A 13,798-nucleotide genomic window follows, 5' to 3' on the forward strand; every position below is an offset into this window, starting at 1 on the left:
TACTACAATTCTAGACTATTTTCTATTGCATTCCTGTCAATCTTTCTGTTTTGCCAGACTTAGATAAGACTTCTTGCCAGTGCACTTAGTTGAACTGCTTCCTACCCGTCTTAATATTTATGTTTTACCATTAGTATTCTGATCAAATTGATCCTATTTAATCTATAGCACATAGAAAGTAAGTTAATTAAAAACATTAAAAAGTTTAACACTCCAAGAAATGAAAACATTTGAGAATGATATATTGGAACCATTAAATGCAGGTACAAAACAGTACATTGAAACTGAACAATCCCAGATCATCATTCACCCTTTTCAAAAACCAGGTAATTGATTCCAATGCTCTTTCAACATTGATCTGGATCACATGAAATATTTGTCTTAGGGACACATCGACAGTAATGTGCATGTAGATAATAAAAATTCATTTAAGTTTGGTGCTTTTCATATTTGTCCCTGGCTGTAGCACTTGCTTGAAATTTTACAATCCTTTCCTGAGTGGCTCAGAAAGTATAATCATGTTTCCAGACAGGAAAGTACATTTGGACATAACTTCAAAGGCAATTAAGAAGAAATTACTTGCAACTAACACATTACTGCTGCACCTTCAACGTAGGAATGAAGGATAAAGCCCCTTTCCTACTGATTTCACAGCTTGAAGTCATGGTAAAGAACACAGCAGATACTAAACAAGGTATTATAAATCAAAGGACATAGCTTAAAATATTGACATTACATTGGCAAATACATCCTTAAAGTAATGTTCCACTTGATCCTGTGGGCTTATTTGTATTCTGAAGTTTGTAGCAATTATGCCAGAGAGTTCAAATGGTGGTGATATTTTCTGAAACTTTATAGCCACTAGAATTTGCAGTATTAGTTAAACCTTGCTCAAAGGTAATTAGTGTTGTGATTAGTATACGTACACAGGTTGAGGTAATGGGCTGCAGTTTGGGAGTCCATCCTCATCAAATGCATTCAGGTCACATCTGCACCAGTCATCAATGACATCACCCTTTCCCAAGCACCAATAGGAGCTCATTAGTGCCGTCTTGAAGGCCTATAAAACAACCACAGGAAGTGGGAGGTAAAACCAGTCATGCTGTTGAGTCATTGGCAGTCTCATTTCCTGAAATAGTACATCACCGCAGAAGGGCAAAATTGACTAGAAAATGTGTCTCTGCACCCCAACAAATATTAGTAATAAATCTTGAATCATATCAATTTTCAAATTGTAATTAACATTCCCCATAATCTTCAAAGCTGGTAACAGACAGATTAATTTTCAGCCTGCTTGATTTCTTGGTGTATCCATTTTTTTAGTCGGAAAAACATTGTATGACAACCACCAATCTAGCATCATCAAAGCATACTTCCCGCAACCAGACTGGTGTCACGTTACCTCAGAATTAAAGGAGGGCATACTGACTTAATTATTTGTAAACGTCTAAGCAGAGAGAGGGAAAAAATAAAAGTGAAAAATAATTTCAGCAAACAATCCTGGACACATTTCGATTCAGACTGAGGTTTCCGTGTGAATGTATACATTTATTTCGTTATTGGCTTGGGAGTTTAGTTGATATTTGGAAATACATGTTTTGCAACACTTCTGCTTTGACCAGGGTAAGTGGCACCTCCTAAATGAATCTGTTTTTAATGAAAGCTTTCGTTCAGACTACGTGGTCAAAAGAAATTCACTACTCTTGCTTAATCATAACATGCCTGATTCAGTGATGGCAATATTGAGGGGCAAAACAATAGGACACAAAAAGATTAATGGAAAACTACAATATTTGTATTTAATTGAAACTTAATCAGAATGAAATCAAGAAATGAAGTGTTGCAGGTAACAAATAAAAACACAGACTGTAATTAGAAAAAGAAATGCCTTGACCAGTATTAGACCGAAATTTGCATCTATAATTTTGTGTTTTCTTTACTGCTGAATTCCTCCATAGTTGTACAGCTAGTTTCAAAGCAGTCCAAAAGAGCAGGGATGCTAAAAGCAGAAAGCCAGTAAATAGAAAGCAAATGGATTGATTCACTAGTATGCAAAGGTTGCACAGTGGGACATATTATAGTACAGATGCACCAGAGAGATGACTGGTGCCCAAATGCAATGGTCAAAAGAGGAGTTGGTTCACATATTAGCTCTGCCAACTGAAAAGCAATATGTCTATCTGTTGTCTGTGCACAGACCATAACAATGAGTCTTTGGTGGATTCAAGCCATCTTTAAATTCATTAGACCTCAACTGATTTCTGCTACAGTTTGTGTTGATATGACTACTCGGTGTTAAGGTCCAAGATGTTAGATAATTGGACTGTCAGACTGATAGGCAAAGGGTTTGTTAATATATACCACAAGTACTGAAAAACAATTTAATAAGGAAGAAAGAATCTCACTTTCTCATCAATGAGATTAAGTACTCCTGGTGACAATTCATTTTGAGTAAAATGTGATAAAAATATGATTTGTCTTTTTATTAATCTTACAAATAAGAGTGACATAAGGATCAGAGCTGGTGTGTAAGGGGTTGGTGGTATTGTAGAAAAAGGTCAACCGTGCCTTTCTATGGATAAATTAATTGCCTGGATATGAAAATAGTGTTTAAAATGTATCCAGGTGATTTAAATTTTACTTTATTAAGAGGAATAGATAGAGTGGACAGCCAGTGCCTCTCCCCCAGGGCACCACTGCTCAATACAAGAGGACATGGCTTTAAGGTAAGGGGTGGGAAGTTCAAGGGGGATATTAGAGGAAAGTTTTTTTTAACTCAGAGAGTAGTTGGTGTGTGGAATGCACTGCCTGAGTCAGTGGTGGAGGCAGATACACTAGTGAAATTTAAGAGACTACTAGACAGGTATATGGAGGAATTTAAGGTGGGGGGTTATATGGGAGGCAGGGTTTAAGGGTTGGCACAACATTGTGGGCCGAGGGGCCTGTACTGTACTGTACCATTCTATGTCTATGTCTTTACAGTACTTCAAGGTATTGTAACATGTAAAAGTCACTATATAACTGCAAATGCTCATATTAATGCTGTGAAATTTTTAAAAAATCTAAGACAGGATGAAATGGAAAGAAAAGGCAGGAAGCTGATTTCAAGGTTGGAAACTCTTAGATGAAATTTCACAAAACTTGCCACTGAACAGAAAGCAAAGTAAAAATGCATGTAAAAATGTAAGTAGCAGAATATCAATTCCAAAGGAGAGCAAATATTTGCAGTAGTAATCCTGTAGAACTGATATAATTGCTTCAATGGACGTTGAGAAAGCAATCCATGACTGATGAGCCAAAAATTAAAGGTGGAACTGTCAGATAACATCCTTTACTTAAAGAGTTAATGGGTTACATAGGACACCTCTTTCTCGACCAGCTCAGACACTGTTGGCCAAATGTCTTCCATTGGCACTGTAACTTTTGATTATTTTCTAGGTCTAATCTCCAATTAACCACTGTGGTAGAACCAAATGTCACTGTATATCTTAAACTCCATTGTTAAATATACATTGACACTCACATATTATATTTTAGAAGTGGATTTCACCTTTCAAATATGGTGGATTCTGGTTAATTGGGCCATTAGTTAATTGGGTCAACAAATATTTGGGACAAGTCCTAAAGAACAAAAATGAATTGAGAAAATAGCCAGGATTTCTTTCATTTACTTGGGGAAATATGCCACTTAATTGGGCAGGAGACTGTTGCTGAACATTTTCCAACTAGCATCTGTCCCGTGCACATTGTTTGGATGTGAGACTCTACACCGTGCTTAGAGTGAACAGTTTTTAAATAGCATCGTTTGCATGTTTCCGTTTCAAAATCAGTGATTTTTGTCACTAATACTTGGTGAGTAATAAACAGAAAGGCAATTCAGAATGGTTTTACTCACTGTAGTTTCAAGCATTCAGGCATGGTGCTACCAGAAATGGCCAGGAGTAAAAATGAAATGATTTCACTACTTTAACAAGTTAGGAACTATGAAGAATTTGAAGGTGTTGACAATCATCTTGAATGTTACAAATAAAATGAGGATTTGGAGGATGCATTTCATCAAAAGTACTGCTTGAAGGTAGTCCACTAGCTGATTTTATTCATTTCCAGTCAATCAAAACAACATGTCAGTGTACGCTGAATGAATTCCTCCGTCGATAATTATTAGGAGCTAATACACAGTTTTAAAGTACTGTAGTAGTTTTGGTAGTATTCTAATTTATTGAAATACATAACTTGTTACTCAGTTAAATGGTAGTTTGTCTTTTTTAAACCTTTTTTAACTGTTTCCATGAAACTTCAGCGAATTGAGACAGCTGCTTACTTTAACCATTTGGCCAAAATATACTGGTTCTGATGTGTCCCAATTCACAGGAATCCAGTATGTTGAGAACACAATAAAACCACAGCCTAAAACAATTCAAAGTGATTCTGCACCGCTGTACAATTCCCAGAATACAGGTACAAAAGGCTGCATTTCCCAAGATGATATTAATAAAGTGACATTAATTCAAAGATAATTTAAAAAAACTGAAAAAAACTGAGGATACTCTGGAATGCACTGCCTGAATGGCTGGTGAAAGCAGGCACTCTTCACAATGAGGTAGAGAAGATTGAAAACTATTTGTTCCCACAATAGATGAGGAAGCAGAATTGGAGTAGATATGTAACTGAAGGCCAGTTTGGGCACGGAGGGCCGAAGGGCCTGTTCTTTTGCTGATTGACTCTATGCCTCTACATCAAGCAGCATCAGAGTAAATGAAAAAGTAATCAACCTGAAATAATAACTCATTTTCTTTCTCCTCAGATGCAGCCTGCCTAATGAGTATTCCCATCATTTTCTACATTGAGTTTAGATTTCCATCATCTCTCTTTTTATTCACTGTGCATGCTTTACTTGATATTAGTCATCTCTTAAAGTGAGGGAGGGAGGTGTGCCATAGCTGTTCTAGACTAGAGACCCAAGATGACAGGTTATCTGTCTCAGATGTCCATTTCAAACTGAGGTAGATTCATGGGCATTACCTTTGACTGGGAAGTAATTCAGACCATAAGACATAGGTTCAGAATTAGGCCAATCAGCCCATTGAGTCTGCTCCGCCATTCCATCATGGCTGATCCCAGGTCCCACTCAACCCCATACACCTGCCTTCTCGCCATATCCTTTGATGCCCTGACCGATCAGGAAAATCTCACCTTCTGCCTTCCACAGATTTATGACCCTCTGGCTAAGAAAATTCCTCCTTACCTCTGTTCTAAAAGGTCACCCCTCAATTTTGAAGCTGTGCCTCTAGTTCTGGATACCTCTCCACCTCCACCCTACTTAGTCCTTTCAACATTCAGTAGGTTTCAATGAGATTCCACCACCCCCTCCCCAGCAGATCTCATCTAAGATCTAAGTCCTGCTGCAATCGCATTGCTTCCTCAGCACAATCTACCCCTCCACCTATTTTGTATCATCCGCAGACTTTGCCACAAAGCCATCAATTCCACTATCTAAATTATTGGCCAACAACGGGAAAAGTTGCTGTCCTAATGCTAACCCCTGAAGACTACCACTAGTCACCGGCAGCCAACCATTGAAGGCCCCTTTTATTTCCATCTGCTGCCTCCTGTCTGTCAGCCATTCTGCTATCCATGCCAGTAACACCATAGGATTTTATCTTGTTAAGCAGCCTCATGTGTGGCACTTTATCAAACGCCTTCTGAAAATCCAAGTAAGTGACATCCACTGCCTCTCTTTAATCCACCCTTCTTGGAACTTCCTTGAACTCTAACAGATTTGTCAGGCAAGATTTCACTTCACAGAAAAAAATGCTGACTTTGACTTAGTTTATCATTAGTCTCCAAGTACCTCGAAACTTAATCCTTAATAATAGACTCCAACACTTTCCCAACCACTAAGGTTAGGCTAACTGGCCTATAATTGCCTTTCTTTTGCCTTCCTCCCTTCTTTAAAGAGTGGAGTGACAATTCCAGTCCTCTGGGACCATGCCAGAATCACGTGATTCTTGAAAGATCATGACCAACGGTCCCTTATCACTTCAGCAACCTCTTTCAGGACTCTAGGATGTAGTCCACCTGGTCTATGTGACTTATCCACCTTAACAGCTTTGAGTTTGCCTCATATTTTTTCCTTTGTAATAGCAATGGCACTCACTCCTCTTCGCTGACATTCACAAACCTCTGGCTCACTGCCTGTGTCTTCCACAGTGAAGACAGGTGCAAAGTACTCATTATGTTCATCTGCCATTTCTTTGTCCTCCACTACTACATCACCAGCATTATTTTCCAGTAGTCCAATATCAACTCTCACCACCCTTTTACTCTTTGTCAAAATAGGTCAGCAAGGACAAGGAACAGAGTGCTCTTTCCACTCAGCTGACTGGTTCTACCTCTAGAATTCCTTACAGTGCCTGATAAGGTTCTTCCCGGCTGCCAGAGCTACCAAAAACCTTGAACATAAAGTCTCTGCCTTTGCCGAACATTCAAAAATACTCAAAGGCTAAAATTGCTAATCTAAAAAAATTAATATGGAAAATAATACTATTAAATACACTGTGAAACATTAAGTACATTCAAATCATCTCAACTAATGAAAATGATCTGATATTTATATTTCTTTCCCCAATTGTTGCCTCTAATTGAAATCAATGGACTTCCTGGAATTATTCCAGTTTAACCCTGACACATGTTCTGGAGACGAAATTCCCAGGCTGGGAAATCTGCAGAAGTTTGGGCTCCCCTGCTAGATTCCATGAAGAGTCCAACAGGCAGTCACTACACCAGCAATCAGCTATGTGCAAGTTCAGAATTCCTGCCATCACTCAGAGTTCTGAACTTCAGCCCAGTTATGAAGGTAAAGGTCACCATTTCCAGGCAAGAGAGGAAGACCGGGTCTATGTCACTGTTGTCAGACTTTTTAACTGTATGCAAATTAAAAAAAACTGGAAACCTTCTCTGTAGAATAAGGCCAATAAAGAACTTGCCAAGGATTTAAAATAATCATCAACCTGACTATTGCAACAGCTACTTCCCAGTGAGAACACATCAAGCAGTTTGTGTTGATTAGAAGGAAATGACTAATTATCAACTACTTAACAATTTTAAGAAAGTTTTTACAAAGTAATTTTCAAGCTTTGTCCCACTGGAGAAGTTTCATCCATTGGCTGTGGATAGTTGAAATAGGGAATTGCAAAGCATGTAAATTTATGACTATTGGTCAGAAAATGGTGTGCCAGAATTTTTAGCATCCAGTGCTGATGGGAAAAGCTCCTCAGAGCTGCAATATGTCAGGAAATGACACATGCAATTACACAAACTTGGGGAACTTGCCCTAATATATTCAACATTTTCCTTTCCTACATCAGAGTACTGGCTATAATATCTGTTCTGTAATGTTAACTGTTGAAATGAAAAGTCAACGAATGGAACAATTACCTACTTTCAAAATAAAGCAGTTTAAAAAATCAATAAAAGCTGTATTCTACTTTATTTTATATTCAAGTAGAATGTTTTGGAATTTTGGCAACACACTTCAAAAAATTGTATAGAGGTGACAAAACACATAAAAATGCACTAAGTAGATATTCTTCAATTTACAAATGTTCAACTTAGGAATGTCTGCAATGCTGATGTTTCTTTGGGGTTCTTTCTTCATTTTATGAATGTACTATATTCTTTGTTACAATGAACAGTGCACGACTCTCTGCTCTTGGGAACGCACTATATCAAAATTCCCAGCGTATTTCACCCTTTTTCATTTCATTACATTTCATAACATGGAATGTTTTGCAGAAATTAATAAAGAATTAATAAAGAATTGCAGAATTAATTAAGAAATTTCATAAAGCAGGGAGTAACTGCACTTACTTCTTCCATTGTTACTGAAATAACTAGACACAAAATTTTCAATGTTAATCTCAGAACTATTACTCCTGTGAAGAAATGAAAGATGAAGAGATGCCCACTTTATTTCAGATGTAATCCTCTACGATTACATTTGAGTTATGTTTTGGATTAGCTTTCACTTCTCAAAAATATATATAACAAAAATATGATTAATGATAGGATTGTAGCCTCATCAAGTACAAGATAAAGTTTAGAGCTGTGGAACCCTGTTCATGAAAGGTTTGGAAAATCTTGGCTTGTTACAGATGTAGATGATGTACCTTGAATAAAACTTTAATAAGAAGTCATTAACCTAATTTCTACAGATGCACCGTGCAGGACATCTTAACTGCCTGCATCACCAGCTGGTATGGATGGGCTACAGCATAGGATTGAAACAAGCTGCAGAGAGTTGTAAAACTTGGTCAGGTCCATCATGGGCACTGGCCTTCATAGTATCTAGGATATCTTCAAGAAGCAATGCCTCAAAAAGGCGGCATTCATCATTGCGGACCTCCTTCACCCAGGACATGTCTTGTTTTCATTACTACCATCAGGAAGGAGGTATGGATCATGAAGGCACTCTTTCAATGTTTCAGCAACACCTTCTTCCTCTCTGCCATCCGATTTCTGAATGGACAACGAACTCAGGAACACTACCTCACTACTTTTTTTTTCTTTTTATTTTTAAGCTAATTATTTATTTTGACTATTATATATATATGTATCTGAAGTTGGAGAGACAAGTTCCCGCAATTTCCTGGCAGTTGCCATGGGAAACCTTTCTATTGGAAGTGCTTCAGCTGAAACCTGGCACAGACCAGGCAGGGTCACTCAGTTCAATGACTGAAAAGAAGCCATAAGTAGTTGGTAATTTATATGATGTGAATTAATTCAGGTAACAAGTATATTTAATTGATTTGAGATAACTTAAACCGTATTCCTTGTTTTTCATAAGGAGAAATTAAAACGCAATGTTATATTTATTTATTTATTATTGCAATACAGCACAGAATAGGCCCTTCCAGTCCTTTGAGCCATGCCGCCCAGCAAGCCCCGACTGAATCCTAGTCAAATCAGGGGATAATTTACAATTCCAATTAACCTACTAACTGGTACGTCTTTGGACTGTGGAAGGAAACTAGAGCACCTGGATGAAGCCCATGCAGTTACAGAGAAAACCTTTCTTCGTATCATCTGCAAACCTTGCTTCGGAGCCATCAATTCATCAATACCGGCTGTGTGGTGAAAAAAGCACAACAGCACCTCTTTCACCTCAGACAGTTGAAGAAGTATAGCATGAGTCCCTAAATCCTAAGGACTTTCTAAAGGGGCACAATTGAGAACATCCTAACTGGCTGCATTACCGTCTAGTATGGGAACTGTACTTCCCTCAATCACAGGACTTTGCAGGGAGTGGTGCGGACAGTCCAGCGCATCTGTAGATGTGAATTTCCCACTATTCAGGACAGTTACAGAGACGGGTGCGTAAAAAGGGCTGGAAGGATCATTGGGGACCCGAGTCACCCAAACCACAAACTGTTCCAGCTGCTACCATCTGGGAAATGGTACCACAGCATAAAAGCCAGGACCAACAGGCTCCAGGACAGCTTCTTCCACCAGGCAATCAGACTGATTAATTCACGCTAATAGAATTGTATTTCTATGCTATATTGACTGTCCTGTTGTACTTACTACTTACAACTACTATTTATTACAAATTACTATAAATTGCACATTGCACATTCAGACGGAGATGTAACATAAAGATTTTTACTCCTCATGTAAGTGAAGGATGTAAGAAATAAATTCCATTACCTAAATCATTGTGCAAAAATCTGAAAATCAGTAGTCCCAATACTGACCCCTGAGGAACACCACTAGTCACTGGCAGCCAACCAGAAAAGGCCCCGTTTATTCTCATGCGCTGCCTCCTGCTTGTCAACCATTCCTCTATCCATGCCAGTACCTTTCCTGTAATGCCATAGGACTTTATCTTGTTAAGCAGCCTCATGTGTGGCAACTTATGAAACACTTTCTGAAAATTCAAGTAAGTGCCATCCACTCCCTCTCCCGTGTCCACCCTGTTTTTTACTTCCTTGAAAAACTCGAACAGATTGGTCAGGCAAGATTTCCCTTCACGGAAACTGTGCTGACTTTGACTTATTTTATCATTAGTCTCCAAGTACCTCAAAACCTCATCCTTAATAGCACTTTCCCAACCTCTGAGATTAGGCTAACTGGCCTATAATTTCCATTCTTTTGCTTTCCTCCCTTCTTAGAGAGTGGAGTGACATTTGCAAATTTCCAGTCCTCTGGGACTATGTCAGAATCAAGTGATTCTTGAAGGATCATGACCAATACATCCATTATCTCTTCAGCAACCTCTCTCGGGACTCTGGTATGTACTTCATCTAGCCAGGTGACTTAACCACCTAAAGACTTTTGAGTTTGCCTTGCACTGTTTCCTTTGTAATAGCAATGGTACCCACTCCGACTCACAGTGAAGACAGATGCAAAGTACTCATTAAGTTCGTCAGCCATTTATTTGTCCCCCATTACTACCTCACCAGCATCATTTTCCAGTGATCCAATATCAACTCTCACCTCCCTCTTACTCTTTATATAAATGAAAAACTTTTGGTATACTGCTTTATATTATTGGCTCATCAGCCTTCATATTTCATCTTTACCCTTCTTATAGCTTTTTTAGTTGCCTTGTGTAGGATTTTAAAAGCTTCCCATCATCCATCTTCCCATTCACTTTTGCTACCTTATATTCCCTTTCCTTGGCTTTTATACAGTCCTTAACTTCCTTTGTCAGCCACGTTTCCTACTTCTGCCATTTGAGAACTTCTTCCTCTGTGGAACAAATCTATCCTACGCCTTGTGATCTATTCCCAGAAACTTCTCTGACCCTATATCACATCTGTCTAAAGATGTAATTCCATCTCTTACCAACAGAGCCACACCACTGCCTATGCCTTCCTGCTTATCATTTTGATACAAAGTATATCCTTTGATGTTAAGCTCCCAAGTATGGCCTTCTTTCAGCCACGACTCGGTGATGCCCACAATGTCATAGTGACCACTTTCTAATTGCACCATGAGTTTGTGCATCTTGTTCTGAATGCTACACACACTTAAGTACAACAACTTCAGTCCTGCATTCTTTGCCCTTTTGAATTTTGCCTCTCTGAATTTAACCTATGAGTCAAGTTGTCACGTATATGCTATGGATGCCTTTAAGTTGAAGATTTTAAATCTTTAATTTTTCAGTGAACTGATTCCTTTCAATTTGTATCTGAAAGTATGGATCACCAAGTTACCGAGCAATGCTTTTACTTCATTGCATGTGACCAGTTGTAGATACACCTCTGCCCTGAAATAGGAAGGAGTGCTGCACAACTGTTAAAGAATTCCTAATTGTATATTTGGGTAAATAAAATCTAACCAGCAATCACTTTGTTCTTTCCATTATTCTTCCTCTTTTGCCTTTTATTCTAGCAGACAAGGTCAGAAAGTGGGAATTACAGGGAGAATAGATTTCAGACCAAGGTTAGGCGAAGGGCTAAGTAAGCAGATGTCAAAAAGGTTAAGTGCAGTGAGGGTAGGGTGACTGGGGGCAACAATGTACAGATACCCAGAAGAACATTAATGCCAGCACACGGCGAAGGTTGAATGTACATCTCGTTGTGGGTAGCACTAATGAGCTATGTACAGCAGCAGCAAAGGTGCCACAAAGGATTGGTATATAGATCTTTGATAGGAGTTCATCACTGCCCGCAGAGATTTATGATAGATTAAAAGAACCAGTGAGGATATATAAAATATTAAGTGCCTATGGGAATACTTTAAACCACACATTTGTTGTAATCACTCAACTGAGTATATACATTGCTGACATTAATAAAACAGGTTGAAGATCCAGTGTCAGGTAGTGAATCAGTGGTGGGTAAGCACTATGCACATTGAAAGTATTATCATGAGTGTGATATACAGCAGGAAATGACATAATTCCTGGTGGAAATAACATCAGAAAGTTCCTGGACTGATTTCTGAATGGGAGGGACACTTCCAAACATGTACAAAATCTTTGCTTTTGCACTATATTATATCTAAAAACAGGCATTCGTGATTCCAATTTCTAAACAATTGACTTTTTCAATATTTGTTGTTCCTCCCTGCGCCTTGTGGCACATCAGGCAGCAACCTTGCCATTTCTTTCACATTTATCTGTTCTTACGAGGCCAAGTTGCTACCTCAATGCTCAACCCAACACAAATTGAAAGGAGCCGGTCAGATTTGAACCCGGGACCACTTGCCTCGAAGTCTGGTGCAGATGCCACTATACAACTGGCTGGCTTAATACTTGCTGTTGTATTCTTAAAATACAAGAACAAAATGAATCGGTGTCTTCTTATTCGCTATGCCTTTAAAGTCTGATGCAAAATTAACACAAGAATCCAAGCCTGGTTATTTGATCTGCAGTTAATTGTGAGCTTTTCTTTAAAGATCTACCTTTTAAATTTGAAAAATGTCATGCAGAATGTTATCACTGATGACGCTGCAGACAGCATTTATTTTATTTCCAATACATGAGCGCCAGAGGCGTGATGGATATTCACTTCCTGGGTTGGGGGCCTCTTCTTTTCACCTAAACACAGTGGCTGACACTTATAGAGTTCACAGAGTTGTTTCTGAATAAGATAAACATCCAACTAATATTCTTTGTTTAGCTTCTAGTTGTAAACAAGGGCCATCCTTCAGGTTTTAATGTAAATGACAGGCAATAATCAGTTTGAAGTGAAAACACACCTTTGCAAACAAATACTATCTATAGAGCCACAGGATGTTGGCTACGGGAAACTATTGATTTGATTTAGTTTTTTACTGCTCACTGCTCTTTATAGTAATTTTTTGATATTTAGAAACTTTTCATTTTTTTCTTTCTTTTTCAATATTTTTATTGATTTCTATATAGAAGAATACGGAGTCCAAAAGAATACATATTATAAAACAGAAGAAGAACATAATAATACCAGATACAGTATATTGAATCATATTAATGAACTCCTTACCCTATATTCATATAGATTAGATTAAATTGTATATTAGAATATAAACAGTTTTATTAAAAAAAAGATCTAAACCCACTACCAAAGTTGAAGCTGTATGGGGAAAAAAAGAAACAAAAAACCTTATCAGATAATAACATATGTTATTAACCAGCTTCTGTACTTTAACGAGAAATCAAAGATTATGAAAATAATTTAAAAACGGTCCCCACAAATTTTGAAAATCGTTGTTAGATTCAGAAATTAAACATCGGACCGCTTTCTAAATTTAGGCATGCCATTACATCCTGTAACCACTGAGCAGGGTTAGGCAGAACAGCATCCTTCCATTTAAACAAAAGCACCTCCTAGCCATAAGAGAGATGAAAGCCAGAGTGTACAAATCAGATGTCTCCAAGATGATATCTTTCCTTCCAACAATACCAAATAGGGCAGTCAAAGGGTTAGCATTAAAATTTACTTTAAACAGTGCAGAAAAAGTTTGGAATACTTCCTTCCGATATTTTCCAAGACTTGGCCATGTCCAAAACATATGAATAAATGAAGTTTCTCCGTTGTTACACCTATCACAGTAGGGAGATGTATGCATATAAAAACAAGATAACTTATCCTTAGTCATATAAGCCCTATGAACCACTTTAAATCGTAGGAGGAAATGACGAGCACATAACAATGAAGTATTAACCAATTTAAAATTTTCATTCCAAGTTTCTTCAGAAATTGAAGTCTGTAAATGTTGTTCCTAAAGATTTTTGATTTTGTCTAAAGAATTATTTCTCATTTCCAACAACATATCGTAAATATTAGATATTGAACTATTATAAAATGACTTC

General features: G+C 37.9%; 1 protein-coding gene across 4 annotated transcripts in view; it reads right to left on the reverse strand.

Annotated features, from left to right (window-relative positions):
* LOC140186350 (astrotactin-2-like) overlaps positions 1-13,798 on the reverse strand; it is a 1,795,681-nt gene that overhangs the window by 474,504 nt on the left and 1,307,379 nt on the right. For all 4 annotated transcript variants that reach the window (XM_072240512.1, XM_072240511.1, XM_072240510.1 and 1 more), the window contains one exon: positions 927-1,060. In XM_072240512.1, the coding sequence (XP_072096613.1) occupies positions 927-1,060 (134 nt within the window). The remainder of the gene's footprint in view (positions 1-926; positions 1,061-13,798) is intronic.

This window comes from Mobula birostris, chromosome 22 (assembly GCF_030028105.1).
Source record: "Mobula birostris isolate sMobBir1 chromosome 22, sMobBir1.hap1, whole genome shotgun sequence".
In the NCBI taxonomy this organism is placed as follows: Eukaryota; Metazoa; Chordata; class Chondrichthyes; order Myliobatiformes; family Myliobatidae; genus Mobula; species Mobula birostris.